At 47.1% G+C, this 22043-nt stretch overlaps 1 protein-coding gene across 1 annotated transcript in view; it reads right to left on the bottom strand.

Annotated features, from left to right (window-relative positions):
* The window catches only part of Ppm1h (protein phosphatase, Mg2+/Mn2+ dependent 1H), a 265243-nt gene that overhangs the window by 123553 nt on the left and 119647 nt on the right, over positions 1-22043 (bottom strand). Inside the window, exons 3-4 of the mRNA XM_032913223.1 lie at positions 12726-13070; positions 3668-3780 (exon numbers count right to left, since the gene is read on the bottom strand). Of these exons, the coding sequence (XP_032769114.1) occupies positions 3668-3780; positions 12726-13070 (458 nt within the window). The remainder of the gene's footprint in view (positions 1-3667; positions 3781-12725; positions 13071-22043) is intronic.

Raw genomic sequence — 22043 nt, 5'->3', positions numbered from 1 at the left:
TTTCACCCTGAAAACTGTCAAGTCTTAAAGGATCAACACATGACAGTTATTATCTAACAATGAAGTAGAATTAGCACATAATTAATCAGGGCCCTGACTAATTGCCAGGATCTTCTCTCAGCGCCAGGCATCACTGTGGCTAGTATTACTATTTTAGTCTGGAGAATAGGTGGATGGGTGCCTGCTGGTTCTTTCCCGAGAATAACAATGTTTTTAAACGGAAATGCCCGAGATGTATCATTAGTATATAAAGTCAGCCATGATGGTCTAAGATGACGTCAGTATCTATTACTCATGAAAGAGAGCAAAGTAACACAGTAACAAGTATTCCATAAGTGATCATTGGTCCAGCTCAATAAGACATCGATTCCCATTGTTCTTTATGAATTATGATCCGCATGTGGAGGCCAAACCCAACCAATTAGCTATAAAACCCCTACTTCGTATTTGGACCCTGGGGTCTGAGAACCACAAACATAATTTAGGGCTTCCTGGGTTGCAGGATAATTTTTTATTCTGTGCATCACAGCTTTATTAAGAAAATGGGTATTTATTAGACTTTTAAAATTAGAAGCAAATCTAAAACATATTTTTATGAGCACTTAGAAAAATGAGGCCTCATTTAAATTAATAACTTAGTAGGCTCTAAGAAAGATGTCACAAAGACTGGCTGAAGACACTATTTTCCAAGAGTGTCACTCCCCTAGGTTAACCTTTAGCAAGCCATAAATTCTAGATGTCATGTAGTCCAATATATCTATGCATGTGGAAACTAAGGTCTGGGAAGTGGAACCCAGGATAAAAAGCTCAAGAGATGAACCTTGGGAATGGACAGGTTCCTGGACAGAGAGTTTCTGGGGTGCACAAGCCATCACTTGGCTAGGCACAGCTGCAAAGCAGCCTGCTTCTCAAGGCAAAGACTGTTTAAAAAATATAGTGGAGGCACTGAGGAGGAGTTACAGTTTTAAAAAGGATAATCCAAGTAAAGATTTTCTAGACACTGACATGGAGTTAACTCGAGAACCTCAGGAGGGGCCTGTGGCCTAGATGGCCAGTCACTTCCTTAGAGCCTAAGACTAGGGAGACAAACTCACATTAACAGACTAGGAACAAAATGTGGAGTGTGAGCACAAGGCTGGCTCACACATCCCGTCTTCATGAGAGCAGACACGAGTCACCACCTCTGCTTGCCATCCTCAACAAGTTTAGGACCTAGAACTGAACAGGAGGCCACCATCTTGCCCTCAGTGCCCATCCACAAGCTACTGATTTCTGCGTGGAAGCTGCTAAACTCTTGGGTTGTTTGAGGAGGGAAGTGACAGGCCAGGCCGACTGCTTCCCATTTGCCCCACCCTTGACTGTGCCTGGCGTGCTCCCCTACACACAGTCCCTGTGCTACCTGTTTTCTGGCTAGAGCCAGGTGTGTTCAGCCAATGAGAAGCCTGATAAAACATGGGAAGAGAAAACATCTTTTTCCAGGCTTCCTGGCACTCTGGCCGAGTGCTCATTTTAGTGGTTCCCCCAGCCTTGTCCCTGTACAGCTAGGACGGCCAGCTCCTTCCAGAGGCTACTCCTGATGGCTCCCATTCATTCCTGCATTCACTGTGGGGACATCTGAGCTGGTGAACCTCAGTGGGCCCTGGGGGGAGGGGGAGAGGCAGGAACCTTGGGATAAACAATGTCTTAAATACTCTGCCATTGACTGGGCAAAATTTTACACGGAAACCCAAGATAGCATTGTCTCAAACAGAAAATCCACATATTCTTTCGGAATAAATGGACTTCTGAAAGCACTCATCTTGCTTGACAGTCCTTTCTCCACTGTTTTCTATGATCTTCGGGGGGGGGTAAAAGTCAGCCTTCCTGGGAGAAGAGCAATGGAGACTCCCCTCCTAGGTCTCCTTTGTAAATGGAAGAAAGATTAGAGTGAAGTTCTTGATTGCATCAAGAGGGTTAGCCTTCCAAACTACTGAGCACCAGTAAGAAAATAATAAGTGAAAGGGGAGAAGGTGGGGGTGGGGATCCGAGAAGGACAGGAGAGGCAGGGGGACAGGCCAGCGGCCTGGCGGGACCTAAGGGAGTGATACAATTCCAGACAGCAGCCACTGCTGGGCAACAGCCATCCACATGCTTTAGAGTCCAGTCTTTGTCATTTCCAAAATTGTCATTGTTTAGGGAGAGGACCTAATTTTTTTTTTTTTTTTCGGAGCTGGGGACCGAACCCAGGGCCTTGTGATTGCTAGGCAAGCGCTCTACCACTGAGCTAAATCCCCAACCCCGGGAGAGGACCTATTACACTGTCAGCCACTTGGCCACATTTTTAAGAAGTCTGTGATGCAATCATTCCCCACAATATGGAAGAAGCTTCACCGTAACAAGTACCATTTACTTATGTGGTTAAAGCCAACTTCATTTTCTCCCTTCCACATGCTATGTAAACTACATATGCTGTACTCTACCTCTATGTCATATACATATACATACCTTTCTATATGTTATATACACTCCTTACTCTCTATACTTTATATATATATGTATATATACTCTATGTGATATATATGGACTATACTCCATATATGTTATATGTACTTCATATATATCATTTGACATGTATGTTATATAGATGGGGTATAGTATATATATCTTATATATAATGTATCTATGTGTCATACATGCCATATATATGTTATATAAAGTATAGTATACATGACACACATATAGAGCTTAGTATAGTTTATATATATATATATACACATATACATATATATTATATAATATCACCTGTTCTCTATATATAGTCTATATGGCATATATGACATGTATACTATATAGAGAGAATAGTATATATGATATAGAGAGTATAGTATATATAGCATATGCACACATACACACATGTACACACACACACGCACATGCACATGTGCGCACTCACACACACAGAACTCCCAAAGCATATACATAAGAAGAAAAGTATCTGGGCTCTTGGGAGACAAATGCCAAGTCACTGTGGGGAGCTTGTCTGCAGGGCAGTGGCCTGGATCTCTCCACAAACTCACTCCATTCAGTTCCCTCTTCTCCCTTCCCCTCCTCTCCTCATCCCTTCCCTCTTCTCTCCAGCTCTCCAATATCCTGACTAGGCTATGCTTTTATTAAAAAAAATCAGGTTCCAAAGCCAAAAAGAATGGTTTGAGCATTCCTGGTTTAGATGGATTCTAGGCGCGCGCACCAGCTGTGGCTATGAACAAGTCTCAAGCTCTTCATCCTTCAACAGCACCGATTGTTCCTAAATGCATTTCTAGCCTTTAATCCCAGCACTCGGAAGGCAGAGGCAAGTGAATCTGTGAGTTTGAGGCCAACCTGGTCTACAGAGCAAGTTCTAGGACAGCCAAGGCCATACCAAACCAACCAACCAACCAAACAGCCAAACAACCAAATCTATTCCTGTGGAGATGCAGGAAGCGTGTGCTTCCCACATTTAATTCCAACCAGAATAACTTTCGTCTAAATCGTTTAATTTTTTTTTCTGGTTCTTTTTTTCGGAGCTGGGGATCGAACCCAGGGCCTTGTGCTTCCTAGGCAAGCGCTCTACCACTGAGCTAAATCCCCAACCCCTTTAAATCGTTTAATTCTTAAAGAGCAGGTAGACCTGAGCTGTTCATGTGCTCACCTGCTGTCACCAGCATTTGCCACGTAGAGCTTCCCCAGAAGGCAAACCACGATGAGGGCCGTGCAGCCACCGGATATATTATATGCACTCCTCTCCCGTTCAATTTGAAGGTCCTGGAGAAGAAAGTGAAGTCAGTGTGGTTGTGCAGGACTTGTGACTAAAGCAAGCCTTCCCCCTTTCAACTTGGCACAGTCTCACAGACTGGATGTGCTTTCAGAAGGGAACAGACAATCCTCAGAACCTAAAAGGCTTCTCTGGGGGGATGTGTCACAAAACTCCAGGCCCCTGCAGACCGGAGAGTGGAACCAAAGGACAGACACACACAGACACACCAGGCAAACATGCGGAGAGGAAAATGTAAGTCCCAGCTAACAGACACCATGGCTCACGGGAGATTATTCTGTGCACAGGCTGCCTAAGTTCTAGGCAGGACACAGAGTAAGCAGAGGAATATGCCAAGTACCTAGACATAAACCATGTTTTTAATACAAAACCTCGAATAAGGAGCTCCTTCAAGGTTCAGTAAAAAGAGGCAACTGAGAGAACAGACTCTCTGCCATTCAACGCAGAGGTTTCCGAACTCAGCTCCCTCCTCCGTAGCCACACTTCACACACTCCCAATGCTGGAGCAGCCCACAGACACTTCCTTACACCAGGCACCGGGCTAAGGGCCTTGCACGTGCAATCTCGATATATCGTCTGGACCATCGTTACTGACACGTTGTTCAGACGCAGAGACGTGAGAATACCACCCATATTCACCTGGATGGATCAATCTCTAGTTAACCAGTTGTCCTCCAAACCCTGTATGACCTGACACACAATGAAACAGTCTCGAGGAAAATTAAAGGCAGACCAACACCCCCGCTGATAGGCAACGTCAACACCATTCTGCGTCACTGAAAGAGCCAACAGTCTGTGTCTTTGGGAAAACAGGGGCTGAGTGGTGACTCCTATTCCCTACACGCTGGAAGTCACCCACTGCTGAGGCAGAGTGGGAGAGAAGGTAGGCTGGGTAAAAACTGTGGGAGGGAGAAATGGTACCCGGGATGTCCAGGCAGTGCTGAGGTACTTTTTTGAGTCCTAGAGTCTCAGAATTGAAGTTAGCTGCTCCCTGTGGCCTCCTCAGGGAAGGGGGGAGGGAGGGGGGGGGAGGGGGGGGGGAAGGGGGGGAAGGGGAAAGTGGGGGGAGAACATCTAATCATCTAGCATTGAACCACAGTGGCTGTGTTCCAGGTGTTAGGAGTGGGGACAGAACAAGCAATAGCTTCCCAAGCTGAGGAGGGCACAGACTTGGGCAGCAACTGCTTAAAAGAATACGGAAAAAGATGGCTTCCGTTGCCTATGCCTGCAGCCCTTGCATGCAGGAGCGTGATACAGAAGGCTGACTAGGGCTATTACTAAGACCCTATATAAAAACGGTAAATAAAGAGGTGGTTTAAAAGGCCATACAGGAGGGAGAGACTAATGTTGTGGACCAGAGCCAGGTTGAGGAGCTGAGGAGCCATGGTAAGGTACGTATGGGGTCTGTGGTATGTGTGGGGCTGTGGTATGTGTGGGGGCCTTGGGGTGTGTGAGGGCTGTGGGAGTTTAAGAAAACCGAGAAGCCTTTTCGGGAGAAGACAGCAACTTCAAGGGCTACAGAGGGGCCAAGCATGAGCGCTGTTCAGTGGGCTACACTGCCTTTTAGCATTTACTTCCTTAAATGCTCTATAAACTGTTTCCTTAAGGAGTGGTAGGAAGATTAAATTAGGGGTGGGGGTTGAGGGCAGGTCTCAGCCACAGTCACAGGATCCTTACCACAGCCTGGAAACATCACCATTGAGAGCAGTGGCCATTCTTGTCCCCTTCAGACCCTTGGCCTCTGTATCAGGGCCAGTTAAACATTGCTTTAGTAGTGTCTATGAATGGACCTATAAAGGAATGGACTTAACAAAAAAAAGTCTGGATTTCTAAACTAACATCTCACCCACCACCTTACCCATGAGAGGAGAAACAGAGGCTCCTTCTCGCAAATACCACATTTACCAAGCAGATGCACATCGAGATACTAAGAACCCTGGCTGCAGCTGACTGCCAGTGCTCTAGAGAGAAGCCTATGACATCATGTGCCAAGGATGGTAGGAAACTCAAGGTGAAGGGTAGGAGGGGCGTGTGGCTCGGTGGGGAAGTCTCTCAAGGAAGAGAGAGGAAAACACCAAGAGATCTGGGTTTTTCTGTTTAGTGTCTAGAATATAAAGAATCCCTCTGTAGGAAGATTTGTTCATTTTTTTTACATCAAAAGTTAAAAAGGTTGATGTATATATTTAAAATATAATAAATATATAAACCTGTAAACCCAAGTTCACATCCACCATCACTCTTTTTCGTATATTAAAAGGCACAGTTCAAGCTACGGAAAATTTTCCTTCTTACTTGCAATCAATATCCGTTTGACTATGTAAGTCTGAATGAAGGGCGCTATTTATTAAAGATTCTTTAAGCACCCAAGTGTTTGCATGCTGCATATGGATTGGAATCTGGATGGCGTTTGACAGGCTTAAGTGAATTATTAGTGCAATCCGAAAGAGGAAAAAGAAAACCCTACACAAAGAGTCCACGTTAAAGGGCTGTTCGTGGCAAAGAATTCTCTAGGGATCGAAGCAAATAAGCTTATTCTGGGTCATAAGTGGGAACGCTATTTATCATGTAAGAATGACTTTAAAATGACTTAATCCTTGGGAGGGATCAAGACATTGTTCAACAATAAGATGTTCTGTTACAGCAGTGGAGTTCATATTTACTTTTAATGCTGGGGAACATTCTGGTTACTTTATTCAGCTTGTACCTTAAGATAAATTAACAGTATGGTTCTGCGTGTGTGTGTGTGTGTGTGTGTGTGTGTGTGTGTAGACAGACACACACACACACACACACACTTTATTCAATTTGCTCCTGCCTTTCCTATATTTCAACTGTACTGTATATTATTTCTCTATCTCTCCCTGAATAAGCAATGTTACTTTCTTACGGAGAATGGATTCGAGGCTAGCTACTTTTGAATCCAAGCAACCCTGCTCCCTCCCACATGCATGGTCTGACCAGCCCCTCCCCCACACCTGTGAGGGAGGCACACGTGCACACACAGTACTTAGAAGTGTGTTCTCTGCCAGCACTGTCGCTGGGCTGTTTCTGCAGACTTCATCCCCTGAAGAATTCACTGACATTAACACACACTCTTCCATTCCTTCTAAAACTGCATGCAACTAGAACAGATTCTAAAAATAATTGCTTCTCTCCCCTCCTCCCTGGAAGCCAAAATAGCACATTTTATTTTTTTTTCCTACCCACACCACCTACTCCTCTCTAGAAGATTCAGAAAATCTTTGTACTAAAAGGAACATTAAAGGACCATCTGGGTGGCTCTTTTACTATGAGATTAAACACGATAAATGCAGTCAATAAAGATATATTTACTGTGGAATGAACCACCTTTCCCTTTCAAAATCCTCAGTCTTTCAAATCGGACTAAGCTTTTTGCACTTTTACAAGAAATAAAAAAATAAAAAAAATCACACTGTCTATTTTTCAAGCCCTTGAGTTTTCGGTATCTTTTTCACAAGCTAACGTGATCAGGAGAAAAGCTGCCTACTGCTGTGTACTGAGCAAGAGCTCCAGGACTTCTCTCCATTTTAGCTGCCAGTGGATTCCAAGACATCCAGCTAGAATGAGGAGCTAGCAAACATCTACCTACTAATTCCTTCCAAGTGTGGTCTACACGGGAAGGGACCAGAGAACGGACTCTCTGACTGCTCAATCCGGAGTCCCAATGCCCAGTGGAGGCAATGTGTTACTGAGAGGAGCTGAGTTACTCTGTTGCAAAGGCTTAGACAATATGTTAGGGCGAGGCTCTTCCCTGAGTCAAAGAAAGGAGCCAGTTCTTACGGTGCCTGCTTTTATTTGCTGTTTTTGTTGTTGTTGTTGTGGCAAGGGGTGGGGGCAGAGAGTGTGCATAATGTGAGGCTCACTCAACAGGAAAGAGCTGCAAGAAGGAAAAAAAAGCATATTTATCATCCGGAATGGCTGCAATTTGATTTGAAAGTCTCAGAGATGACGTGACTCCAGGCTCAGCCTTTGTTGCTCACCAGTTCCAGGTTGTGAAAAGAAAGCGCTGCGGGTCAGCAGAAGAAAGCCAGCGCCAGGCAGTTTTAATATACCTGGCAGCTCCCCCTGGCTGGGTTATAATACGGCTCTGAGCATGCTGCTAATAGTGTCAGTCACAAATAATAAGCTTCTGCATGGTTTCAGTATCCGGGTCTCATCCTGGCTTATTCTGAGAACAAGGCCATCTGCCAGCTAGGCAATGAGTTTCAAAGAGAAGGAAAAACAGAAAAACGGGACTGTCCAATATCGCCACCTGCTGACTGCTGTGGAATTACAGGCCCATCCCTTCCTAGAAGAACTTCCTGCTGCAAACAAAGACTAAGTTAAATAAAGTTTAAACTTACCGTGAGTAGGCTGATTGAAATTCTAGACTTTATAAATTAGCAATTACCTTTGCATCCATTCTTATGCTTGTATAACGTCATTATATACTGCCCACACTTCCCAGTACTAGAAGATACGTAGTAGCCTTACAAAGTTAAAACATTGTTACTTTGGGGGCTGACTAAATGACTCAGTAGTTAAGAGCACTGACTGCTCTTCCAGTGGGCCGGTGTTTGATTTCCTCAATCCACGTGGTGTTTTCCAACCGTCTGTAACTCGAGTTTCCAAGGGGGATCTGACACTTTTTTTTTTTTTTTTGGATATTGCACACATGTGGTACACAGATGTACATGTAGACAAAACACCCATATAGATAAAACAAAAATAAATCCCATGAAAGCTATTTTCTCCCTTATTAAAAAAACTTTCTAGGACATTCTTCTCAGTTGCAAAGAACTTGCATGCATCATGTTACTGGGAAAACTGGGGTTCCCTTCGGGGTTCTTAGTCTCCTCAATAGAAGAGTTTTGAAATAGAGTCAGAAGAAGGAAGCCTCTGGACAATTTGTTTGTAGGCTCTGAGAGGAAAAACAGGAGGCCAGGCAAGCTGTAATCTTGGCACGAAGCAGGAGAGAGAAATCTGTGCCTTTTTGAGGTAGGGTCCAAGAAGGCTGGCATGTTCAGCATCGGAGGCTGGCAGAAGAGGGAGGTCTTCAGAGAAAAGTGAGGAAGCTCAGAGTATCAGGGTTAGGCTTGAAAAATAGTTAGGCTTGAGGAAGAAGGACGTGGAAGGGTAGGAGCTCACAGGGTGGAGGCTCCACAAGGCCCTGCACTGAGGGAAGGGCTTCTGTTAAGCACAGTATTTTTTTAAGGCTTCCATAGCCTTAGCATGCCCTCAGGTGAACCATGTGTCCCGTGAGGCAGGTGTGTGGCACCACAAGCTAGGTTAATTCTTGGGGAAGGAGAAAATGGGTGCAGTGTTCTGACGTTTGGGCAGATGGCCACTCAAGGCCAGAGGTGGATTCCATTCTTTTGGCTAAGAGGAAGTAGCTTAATGGTCTCAACAGAACACTGGCACTCCCATCTGATAAGTTCAAATACGACAGGGGCCAGTTTAGATTCCTCCCTTTCTAGGGCTACCAGGGAAATGACAGGTGAGGTCCAAAATTGGCCATGAGGGAGGGGCCCATCCTCAATGGCTTCTAAGCTCAAGAAGATCTGCCTGGCTACCTACCTAACAATACTGAAAGGAAGTCAGTGAGCATTCGGAGAGTCTCTCAGCTTTCTCCTGAGCTTACACCTTGTAGGTGGTAAGCTCAAAGGCTTGTCTGGCTTTGTTCCCAATCTTTGACGGCCACTCTAGTGGTGGAATTAGCTTCTTCTATGAGTCTGAAGTGTTGTCTTTTCAACCCAAACACTCTTTGTAGAGGGTTGTGCAGGGTGCGTGAGAGTAGGGATGAGGGTGGTTGGAACTAGGACTCAGAATGGTTATCTCATCCACGCCTGTCACCCTGGGCCAGGAAACAACCAAGCTGCTGACCTATGCACTGTTAGAAGGCGGACTTGAACCCACAAAATTGGAGATAAGGTAATTGGTTGCATTTCAAAAACAAACAAAACAAAACAAGAAATCCCTCCAAGCTTTGCTTTGAGACAGAGAATCCCCAAATCACCTATTAGCAGGAGAACCAGGGAAGAAAACGGATTTACGGATTTTATATGAGGTGACAGTAACCTTTCAGCTATTATTTTGAGGCTACTGAAACAATTTCTATGCTGTCAATTCTGAAGATCACCCCATGCAATCAGTGGCTAAATTTTGGAGATTCTCCTTTCAATAGACCACAGTCGGTTTTCTGTAGTGGAAACAGGAATTGGCCTTCTCAGTAGGAAATCAGATCCAAGACATGACACAACAAAGGGGCTGTCGAGCTAAACCTATCCCTAAGAGCTTGCATGGTGAGTAATACATGCTAGTGGTCAGAGGTCACCACCTCTCCACACCTCTCACACTGTTCAGGCAACTTGAGCAAAGGAACTGTTTCAGAGAAGTTCAGAGTGCTTGTTCAAATCATACCTTTTTTTCTTCTGTTGGTCTAAATTTTGTAAAAACTACCCATGCGCCTTAGAGATGGGTGGTCCTTTTTTTCTGGCTAGGGATTTCCAAATACATGTTGGAGTGCTATCATCATTTTGTTACTGGCTTTGACATCATTTAGAACATCACAGTAATGTAACTGGGATATGGCACGATATTACAGTGATCAGTAGCTTTTAAGGCCACAGAGGAATGGGCACCACCTTCCTTCTCCCTGGTTAAGAGTAGGAAAGGAAACTATCCAACTGCTCTATTCTTTCTTACACCTCCTGGTCAAAAGGGTGGAATCTACCTCTGGCTCTGGGTAGAGACACAGTGGTCCACTCTGCTTCAAAGATGAGAACATTATATACTTCTCTCTATTCCCTTAGGAGCAAGTCTAGTCGGGCCTGTCAATCATCTGGACAGGAGCCCAACCCCAGGAAATCCAAGTCTTATGCTAAGGTGATAGGAAGAAAAATTGTCCCTCTCATTAGATAATGCATTTACCATTCCCAGGAGCCCCCACTTGTCTGGGCAGCCTCAGTACTTCCCCCACAGAGGGAACTGTTCAACTTGCCTGCTCTCTTGAGTTTCAACTCAGAACTCCAACTCTCCTTTCTCTCCCTTCCGTTTGCATTTCACTCATTGAATACCTGACCATTTCTACTTTCTTCTATTCCCATTCAGGTCCGACAAAAAGTTGTTTCTTAGCAAATGCTTATTGACTGGGCAGATTACATAAAAATGACATATCCTAGGTATCTATTCACACACACACACACACACACACACACACACACTTTCACAAGAAAATTTCAGGCAGTTAACTAATGTTGAAAATTTTGAAGGCTCGGGCTCCTTTTTGGGTATTTATCAGAATAAGCTTCACATTAGAAGTGCAGCTGGTCCTGGGGAGGTCTTCATCAATGCGACACTGGCCTCTAGTGGACGGACTGGAGAATACAGCAGTTCCGAGCAAAAGAAGTTTGGCAGCCCCCCGGCAGCCACTGACAGAAATTAAAGTCTTGAAGTCACTCATCCCCACCCCCCTTTTTCGATCTCTTCTCTCACTACAGGGAGAGGTCACTGTCAAGTCATTCCCATCACTGGCATCCAGACATACTTGCCAACACCTTAGTTTCTACACCAGCCAGGGGGGAAGGGTTTTACACCAAGGTTCCATAGGAGTAAACTTTTCTACCTCGACTCCCAGTTTTCCTCCTAATTCTTCTTATCCACAGGAAGTGCCTTTTAAAGTCCTCGGTAATCAAAGAGCAGATGTATGCGTTCAGAGATGAAAACAGACCGAGGAGGGGTGAGCTGGCACTACACAGAGGTAAACTTGAGCTATTAGTATAGAAACTTCGTTCCTTAAAAACACATCAGGAACCATGTTCACTATTGACCAGTTTTCTCCTCTGATGAGGGTATGGAGTGGGGCTTTCTGGTCCTGGACCGACCGTGAAGGAGGACATTACTTTAGGTGACACATTTCTAGCCACCTGTGCTTTCCTGACGTCACCAAGTTCATGTTTTAGAAGCTCTGCTGACCACTGGCCTCCGGCAAGTCTTTCTAAACACTCTTGAGTAGTTTCTACTCTATCCACACACAGGTTGCTGCTCAGGGGAGAGAATCGTTGGAAACACAATGCTTGCCTCAGTAAAAAGTGAAGTCAGGGCTGGAGGAGGGTAGGGGAAGGGGAGAGGTCTCTCTGTCAAAGGCATCCATGACCTTCCTGCCAGGCAGAGGGATAGCCAGGGCCACTCTACCTGATTATATGTTCAGGATTCAGGCCAACATGCAGGATGCTGCATTCTTTGACCTGACCCACTCAGACATCAAAGCACTGGAATCCAGGCCCTGGAAAAACAAAAGCCACATCGACTCTTCCCTCCCCTCCGTTTTCTCCAGGCACAATTAGAATTGTTACACCACAAACCAAGCCTCACCCCTTCCCCCCCATTTCTCTGAAACAAGGTTTCACTGTGTAGGTAGCCTTCCTTGGCTGGCCTGGAACTGGGAATGTAAACCAGGCTGGTTTCAAACTTAAAGAGGTCCGCCTGCCTTTGCCTACAAGGGCTGAGATTAACCACACCAGTCTGTGCCCAGTTGTAAAGGAAGGGACTTGTGACTGTTTTACTAGACATGGTTTCCCAAACACCTGGACTCTGTACATGCGTAAAGCAGATGGCAGTCCACACTCACATTTCAATTAATTTGAACCATACCGTCTGATGGAACAGAAAGGACAAGGCATACATTTAATAAGTAGAATGTACCCTGTGCGCGCCTGCATACATTTAATAAGTAGAATGTACCCTGTGCGCGCCCTCTTTCATGGTCTTAATTTCTGCTGGCAATTATTCCAGACACCGTATCTTGCTATGACTTTTAATAAGCTTGGTTGTAGAAGAGAGATATGCAGGAGAAAAGGCAGGAAGACCACGGCTTCAGGGACACTTTCTCAGCGAGGAAGTTTTGGCGTGAGCTACACCAGTCAGCGATACCTACCATTTCCTTGAAGGCGCTCTCCAGGGCCCCGATGACCAAACACTCATGAGGAATCTTCTTCTCCGTGAAGAAGCGCGTGGGTGGTGTGCTGGGGGAGCCGGGGGCACCCACTCCTCCACGCAGTGAGGCTGCGCGGGTTAGGGTCCTGCCATGGGCCGGCGTGCTCTCTGGCTCCTCCCCTAGGCAGGTCGGGGGAAGGATGGCGGAGTTCTTCAGGATCTCCACGATGTCCTGCAGCTGTTGTGTGATGTGGTGCTGCAGCAGGCGCGATGCCACCACGGCAGCCCCTGAGCCTGCGTGGCCATCAAACAGGGACCAGTAGTGGCAGGAGATGCCCTCAGACTCCTGGGGAGAGAGGGAGACAGAAAAGAAGTGAGGACCCGGGTAGCCTCTGCCTGGCCATGCTCATCTGATCGATGTGTCTCCGGTCTAAAAATCATGGGATCAAACACGGTGAAAACGCACAGAGAAGGCCCTTAGGGTAGTCACTGCTGTATGAACACCCACAGGATGCAGTGGTCTCAGCCTTCCCACCTAGGGCAGGAGCTCAACTCATCAGTCAGTTTAACTAGGTCATTGCTTAGAGGAAATGGTGTAACTCTAATTAGGTGTCTAGGGTTTGTGATAAAATTTCATACGAAAGATCAAGCCTGTAGGAGTCCGGCTTTACAATCTAACTTCTCACCTCCCTGATGTTGCAATCCCAGGCCCGATCTGGCCTTAGAGTCTTTGGAGAAAGCCCTTTCCCAAAGTAGTAAGTAGATCCATTTTCCTCAATCAGTGCCCTTACCCTCTTGGATAACTGTCCCTTCTTCCTTCTGCATCCTGAGGTGTTTTATTTTGCTTTTTTTTTTTAAAAGAAACAAATTGAATATGTATGTATGTATATATGTATGTATGTATGGTATTGTATTTCTATGAGTACACTGTAGCTGTCTTCAGATACACCTGAAGAGGGCATCAGATCCCATTACAGATGGTTGTGAGCCACCACGTGGTTGCTGGCACTTGAACTCAGGACCTCTGGAAGAGCAGCCAGTGCTCTTAACCTCTGGGTCATCTCTCCACCCCCATCCTGAGTTCTTAAGACTTGCTTCTCCCCTAGCCCTGAAAATGTAGTGCAGTCTACACAACATGCACAGATAAATCTGCTTTCTCTATGTCCCTCTGCCTCAGTTTCCCAAGTGACATCATCTATGTGCAGCCTGTGCACCTTCCTCTCTCATGGATTTAGTTCATGCCAGCCCCCCTCCTGTGTGTGTGTGTGTGTGTGTGTGTGTGTATGTGCATATGTGTGTGCATGTGTGTATGTAGATGGGTGTGAGTGTGTGTGTGTGTGTGTGTGTGTGCATATGTGTGTGCATGTGTCTATGTAGATGGGTCTGAGTGTGTGTGTGTGTATGTGCATATGTGTGTGCATGTGTCTATGTAGATGGTCTGAGAGTGTGTGTGTGTGTGTGTGCATGTGTCTATGTAGATGGGTCTGAGTGTGTGTGTGTGTGTGTGTGTGTGTGTGTGTGTGTGCATGTGTCTATGTAGATGGGTCTGAGTGTGTGTGTGTGTGTATGTGTGTGTGTGTGTGTGTGTGTGTGTGTAGGTTGACACAGAGTGACTGCTGACTGCTATTAACTTCCACCTTAATTTTTTCCAAAAGATTGTTTTAAAGTTTGGGTATGTGTCTGTCGTGTGTGTATGGGTGTGGGTTCCCAAAGGTCAGAGGCATAGATCTTTCTGAGCAGGACGTACAAGTGGTTGTTAGGTGCATGGATTGGGAGCTGGGAATAGGACTTGGGTTCTCAGCTAGAGCTGGCTACACTCTTAACTGCAGAGCCAGGGTCTCTCACTGAGCTGAAGCTCATAGAACCTATGGTTCCCTTGTTAGCTAACCTGTCTGGGCAGAAGGCCCTGTCTCTGCTTCCCTCCAGCAGTGGGGTTTGGGGCACATGATACCACACCCGGCTTTTATGTAGGTGCTGCTGATCTGAACTCAGGTCTTCGTGCTTCCACATCAAACACTTTAACCCACTAAGCCATCTTCTCTGTCCCCGAGAGTGGCTTCCTAGGTCTTCAAGGTGAACACTTTTAGAGACCACACAGCTAAATTACACATGCAAGCTAGGCATTGTGGCAGACACCTGCAACCCCAGCACTCGGAAGGGGGAGACGAATGAGGAGGTGAGTCGAGATCCTGCCTTGAAACACCCCTAAAACATACAAGATGTGCATAGCGGGCCCGGTTGTAGACGGTGTGATAAAAGATTGGTTTAAAAGAAGGCATAGGCAGGGGTTGTTTTTTAATAATCCAGGGCAAAACCAGCCAAATCAACAGAAGGTCAGTCAGCTGTACAGGAAGAGGTTCTTGGTACTGGGAGGCCTAGGCTGAGGGCTTCGGAGAAGAAGTTCATCTGTAAGAAGGGGAGGGCATCGCATCGCTAGACAATAGAGACACCAGGGGCAGAGACTGCGGTAGGAAGGCACACAAGAGGAAACCAGACCACAGTCACGTGACCCCATGGGGTTGGGAGGTGGGGAAGGAGGGAGAGCGATTTGACTCGGTGGAGTATTGGTAAGGCCACTGATCCCTCCCCACCGCACGCTTTAGCCTACAAGTCCCAAAAGGCCATCCACGGAGGTGGTGACACCCAAGCTATATTATGAAGACTAAGACGTGTTTGGGAGTGAGGATTCCAGCTAGAAATCTGCGCCCTGAAAGGAATTCGATCAAATTCAGACAGAAGCACATACACTTAAAGCACTGTAAGGCAGACAGGAGTATAACTGGAAGCCAAACTCAGAACCAAGGGCGACAGGAAGACAAATGCCTTAAGGATCGGGCGTTTGCATGCTAACCCCACTTTCACGCACACGTGCTGGGTGGGGGATGGCACTGGTTTAGCCCCAGCTGGGCCAGGTAATGACTTGGCAGCCAAAGGCACGTATCTTACTGCTGTGGTTTCCTGACACGAGTCGCAGGCGATATTAACCTCGAGGGGAGGAGCTAAGGGGACCATACACAATGCCCGGTGCATGGTGTGCAGTGTTGTGTAGAGCCAGGTGTTCTCAGTGCTATCACAATGTGGCCTGGGTGACTCACTTATGCCTCTAGCTCTCTGCCAAATGAGAGGCCACCCCAGAGGACCTCCATGCCACTGCTGACTCTCCTAGAACACAGAAACAGATCAGTGTGGCTGGAGAAAGTGGGGGGGAAACCTGGCTTTAAAGAGAGGTCATGCACAATGGGGACTTAGAGGTGACAGGGCCTGCCAGCCTGGGCACAGCCTGTACCTCGTGGCTAGCAACGAGGGAGTCGGCAAGCCTGTCACCCAATATCTCCTCTTCCTTCTGCCTATTGGTGACTGCTTGGGACAGAGGAAAGGATCCCTGCACACCAGCTCCTGGACTGTCTTGAGGCAGAGGCTATCTTTCTCCTTTGCCCCTGTCCTTTTTGCTTCCTGCCTAGGTCCCATGACCAATGCTAGAAAGCAGGGTTAGCCCCCTGCAGACAAGCATGGCTGAAATATATAGGCCCAGAGTGGTCAAGAAGTCAGGAGAGCCTAGGCCCTGGCAGCCTTGCTAGGGGAGCCACAAGCGCTATACTGTTCTGCACTTGGGCTTCTTACCATGCAGGCTTCCTGGCATTTGGGTAGCCATGTCTGCCAGCCTCTATAACAAGAGCTGAGATCATGGAAACAAAAGGGTGGTGTGTTTACACAGTATTCTGGAGCCCAAATGGCAGGTTAAAAAAAGGACAAGGAAAATACAAACTAAACCAGGTGCTGGCACCGAAAAGGATTTTAAGTAGGTAGGAACCTGGGACAAACTGAACCCAGAGTGGGCGTCTCAGTTCTCAATTTGGGGGCAACTGTGAATAGAATCAGAGTCGTCAAATCTTCATTTTCACAGAATTTCCTTTAGGGCTACAGGGCAAAGGTGATTTCAGCACTGCCTTCCTTTGCCCAAAGAACCAACAATACTGTCGTCCCAAATACCGGGATTGCTTTTTTACCTCACCGCCGCTTTGAGATTACAGATGTAACCGACTCCACACCTAACCTGGCCTTTCTTGAAAGGCATAATGTCACATCACAATAGCGAAGTTTTGAAATCACTCAATTATAAGTGATTGGGTTATTTTAATCACCTGAAGTAATTTATTCCCATGGTACACCTATGGTATTTTTTACTTTTTTACTGTAGAGAGTTATAATTTGGTGGTGGTGGTGGTGGTGGTGGGTGGTGGTGGTGGTGGTGGTGGTGGTGGTGTGTGTGTGTGTGTGTGTGTGTGTGTGTGTGTGTGTGTGTGTGTGTGTGTGTGTCTGTGTGTCTGTGTACACAGGTGCATAGATGCCACAGTGTGTATGTGCAGGCCAGAGGACAACTTTAGGGGGTTGGTTCTCTCCTTCTATCTTGTTGGGCCAGTGTCTTAGTCAGGGTTTCTGTTCCTATACAAACATTGTGACCAAGAAGCAAGTTGGGGAGGAAAGGGTTTATTCAGCTTACACTTCCACATTGCTGTTCATCACCAAAGGAAGTCAGGACTGGAACTCAAGCAGGTCAGGAAGCAGAAGCTGATGCAGAGGCCATGGAGGGATGTTGCTTACTGGCTTGATTCCCCTGGCTTGCTCAGCTTGCTCTCTTATAGAACCCAGCGCTACCAGCCCAGGGACGGCACCACTCACAATGAGCTGGGTCCCCCTCCCCCACCACCACCACCTTGGTCACTAGTTGAGAAAATGCCTTACAGCTGAGTCTCATGGAGGCATTTCCTCAACTGAGGCTCCTTTCTCTATGATAACTCCAGCTTGTGTCAAGCTGACACACAGAACTAGACAGTACAGCCAGGTCCTCTCTTGTTTTTGCTGTGTTGTGTGACTGTGTTTGTGTGTTTGCGTGTGAACCTCTGGGTGATTTTCCTATCATGCCACGAGGGTACTAGGATTAGAGATGGTCACCTCCGCATCTGAACGGCAAGCACCTGCTGAGCTATTGACTTGTGGCATTTAAAAACAAGCTTTGGCTGGTGAGGCGGCACAGTGGTTAGAAGCCTGCATGGCTTCCCCGGTACCCATGGCTCCAGCCATCTGCCCCTCCAGCCCCACAGACTCTGACGTCCTCTTCTGGACTCTCTGGGTATTTGCACTCACACATGCACACCCCCGCCTGTGACAAGCATACATCACCACAATCATCGGAAGAATCAATAAAAATCCCAACATAACCCTGCTAAGTCTGGGCTAAATGTCACCAGGCTACACAAAAGTTAAGAGTCCCTTCCTTCTGACTGTGCTAAGGGAAAGCACATAGGGGACGTGCCTGCTCGTGGAGGCAGCAGCCATACTACCATATGTGGGCTGTCTCTGACCAAAAGGAGTTTTCTCCCTTATGAAGAGGAAGGCAGACCCCAACCAGGTATTTGATCAGCAGGTAGAAACGAAGAAAGTGATCTAGGCTACTGCTGGCCATCACCATGGTCTCCAAGAGTGCAGGACCATGTCCTTCTTCTGATCTGGAGAGCCCTTTCCCTGGGTTCGGTCGCCTTCTCAGTTGACAGCCTCACCACCAGGAAAAGGAGTAGAATGAAAGGGTTTTTCATTCATTGTCTCTTAACTCTGCAAAGGTTCGTGGCCACAGATGCACAACCCATACGGCCTTTCTGGATCCATTTTTTTCCTTTTGAATTTTGCGTAGACCCCTCACGCTGGGTAAGGCCACCAGGACAATACCAATCTCACTTACTCAGCGTCTGAGGCTGACTCTAACTGTAGTCAGCTAGACTTGATCTCTCTCAGCTCTCGGACTAGGTGTGTCGTAGTTGGGTCCTAGGTCCCAGGATCTCAAAGGAGCTCTGTGGACCCCAGAGCCACACTGCCATCTCAGAGCCTCACAGTCTGACATGATCCATACAAAACACTCCAATATGTCCTTCCTGTGACCTTCCCTTCTCAGCGTCTGTATACAAAGGCAACCCCCACCTCCCCACAGCACATAGCAAACACACTGAACTGTTGGGAACCACAGACTTTCAGGGTTTCATTCTCATTCAGCTGCCCTGCCTATCCTGGCCCTGTGTTATCTGCTGGTGGTCCTGTACCCCGCTCCCGAATCAGAAAACTGATGGTGGACAGGCAGCTGCATTCTCTACCCGCTGAGCTTCTGGAAGGGTAAGAAGTGTGTGTGTGGGGGGGTGGACGCCATAGCTCCACGCAGTGTCCGCCGTCCCCGATGCCACGCCTGCTCACAAGGGAAGGTGATGTCCATGTCAGGAGGTGGAGGAGAAGCACCTGCCTCCTCAGCTTGGCCTCAGCTCAGCCTAGGCTCTGTGCCCAGGTTTCAATTCCACAGCCAACAAATGAGGTCTCATGCCTCCCCCTACTCCTTGATGTGAACATTCCACCCTGCCGTGGTAGTTGAAAAAGTTGCTGTGTGTAGCTTTGCCTAGAATTCATGAGGCCCCGGGTTCAATCCCCAGTGCTGCTACAAAATACATAAAAGCTGTGCAAAATATCTATGCCATTTTAAGTGAAAAATACAAAATAAACTCTATCTACGTCTGGAATTTCGTGCCGTATAATCTTGGGAAATTTCTGTCTTCCTTCTTTCTTTCTTTTTCTTTTCTTTTTTTCATTTTTTGGTGATAGGCTCTCACTATGTGGCTCTGGCTATGCTGGAACTCACATATAGAACAGGCTGGCCTTGAACTCACAGAGATCTGTAGAGGGAGGTGTCAGTTCTCTAGTTGGTCCTTGATTGTGTCAATAGAGGAGGCAGAAGTCAGTTGCTGGGCGAAGAGCCAAAGTCTGAATCCCAGGAGGAAGGGAAGGGATGGAGAAAAAAGTACTCGGACCAGGTTTTAGAGCTCAGACGAAGCAGCAGGTATGGAGGTCTTGGGGCCCCCTCTGCCTTGAGTGGGGGCGGGCAAAGAAGATAGAGGGAACTAGTTGATAAGATTAGGGCAGGAAATTCTTCACCCAGCCATTGAGTTACCTGGCTTTTGTTGTCTTTTTTTTTTTTTTCCTTTCGGAGCTGAGGACCGAACCCAGGGCCTTGCGCTTGCTAGGCAAGCACTCTACCACTGAGCTAAATCCCCAACCCCTCTGGCTTGTTTTAAAATAATAAAACTACCTAGTGTTTTCCATCTGCAGAGCTAAGGTTGGCAGGAGAGAAAGCAGACAGGGTGGTTAGCCTGTGGAGCAGGAAGCTCCCAGCATTCTCAGGAAAGGTGCCAGCCACCCGTGAGGGGTGGGGTGCCATCATTGCTCCAGTTGGCCATTGGCAGAGCTGAGTGAGAAGGCGGCTGATCTCCGAGCCTAGCCCCGAGCCTAGCCGGGAGCAAGGGCAGAGTGCCAGAGAAGGCAGAGTCCTGTTTTTTAAAACTACAGGCAACAGAGATCCTCCTGCCTCTGACTCCCAAGTGCTGGGATTAAAGGCAGGAGCCATTCACTGAGCTGAGCAAATTTCTAAACTTCTCTCAACACCCATCTCCTTACTTAAAAGCAAAGGATAGAGAAAGGAAAAGGTTAAGACTGGGGCACAGATAGCAAAGATTTAAGACATGCCACAGAGTTTCTCTCCGGTGTGCCTGGTTCTATACCGGACACCCAGACAGAAGGTGAGAACAAGAATGGCCGAGTTCCCAACTTCTGATGTCAATCAGATAGGACAGGGCCTTACAACTGAGAGGAGCTTCAGGAGAGGAACCACTGGTGCCACTGGTGCCACTAGTGTCACTGGTGCCACTGGTGTGAATTCCTGTGAAATGTGTGGACCATCCAGGGTGTGATTATAAAAGGACAGACAGTTGTGAAGGGCCCTGGTGACTGTGGTGAGACATAGCGGATAGGTTATTTCTCTGCCGCTGAAATGAGCCAGTTCAAGCCAGATTAGATTATATGAAAGGTGGGCTTACTGGGAGTTGCTCTCGGGCAGGGGAGTTCACTGGCTCCAAGGTCCAAGGCCAGGGAAGTCATCACAGAGAAAGGGGGATAGGTAGGGGGAGGGAGAGAGAAAAAGAGAAAGGGGCTCACGGGGTGGGGGGGAACGACGGACGACAAAATGTCTGGATGATACAGGGAAGAGTCTGTAGGGGAAGGGAGCCCAGCCCATGTAGGAACTAAGGGATGCGGGGAGAATCTGGAGGCCAGGGCAGCTTCCGTATGTACAATGTGCACTTCAGACCCTTGTCCTGGGCCCCGAAAGCAAACAGTATCCTTAGCATGTTACAACTAACAACACAGCACACCCAAAGGAAAAGATACCGGCAGGCGCAGGAATAGAGACAATAAATGGGAGCTCTGTGCCCACCGCACAGAAGACACATAGCATGCCAGCTTCTGGTGACTGTCCCTGCCAGCCCTTGCCATCCAGGGTGACACCGAGCTGCTCACTGTACTTTCTGCTGCAACTGGGATGCCCCTCTAACCTCACTGGGCTGTCAGTTCTTCCTCGGTCACTTCACGCCAGGGAAGCCTCAGTTCAGAGGGTATCATTCGAGCCCCCAGTGATCTCACTAGGGCCACCATAATGCGTTCACTGCGATTATATCACGATTTTATCAGTGTTGAACCTGGGACCCAGGCAGTTCCAGCAATGCTGCTGGTGTGCTGTAGGGGTAGGATTTGAACCCAGGTCTTCACACTTCCCATTACCACACAGCTCTGTGCGACCACCCTGATTTCTGCTACTGGTCAGCGTGGCTTATGTTATCTCAAGCTATTTCCTGCTTAGCGGCAATGGCGCGTGTCCTGGACGTGCCACCTGATGGTCACTGGTGGTGACCTTGCGTCACTCTCTTAGTTGTGTGTTCCAGTATAAAAGTCCTACCCTGAGAAACCAGAGCCTTCTGATTTACAGGGACATGCTCTTGAGAGACTGTCTTTTCTTTTTTCTTTTTTTTTTTTTTTTTGAGATTTATTTATTTGTTTTATGTGAGTACACTGTAGCTGTCCTCAGACACACCAGAAGAGGACATCAGATCCCCGTTACAGATGGTTGTGAGCCACCATGTGGTTGTTAGGAATTGAACTCAGGACCTCTGGAGAGCATCCAACACTCTTAACCGCTGAGTCCTCTCGCCAGCCGGGAGAGGGTCTCTTACTGCTACATTTTAACACATGCCTAGCCTGTTTTTGTTCAAGATGGGCAGGAGTCAACTTCACTTTATCAGGAAAAACAGAATGAAGCCCTTTCCTGAAATATGAAACTGTAGAATTTGGTAAACAAACAAACAAACAAACAAACAAAACAAACAAACAAACAAAAAACCAAATCACTTAGGGCACATAAAAAAAATTAAGGGCATTTAAATAAAGTAAGCTAAAT

Source organism: Rattus rattus, chromosome 1 (genome assembly GCF_011064425.1).
Source record: "Rattus rattus isolate New Zealand chromosome 1, Rrattus_CSIRO_v1, whole genome shotgun sequence".
NCBI classification, from domain to species: domain Eukaryota; kingdom Metazoa; phylum Chordata; class Mammalia; order Rodentia; family Muridae; genus Rattus; species Rattus rattus.
The sequence above is the reverse complement of the archived record's forward strand: the minus strand, read 5'-3'. Positions and strand labels throughout refer to the sequence as shown.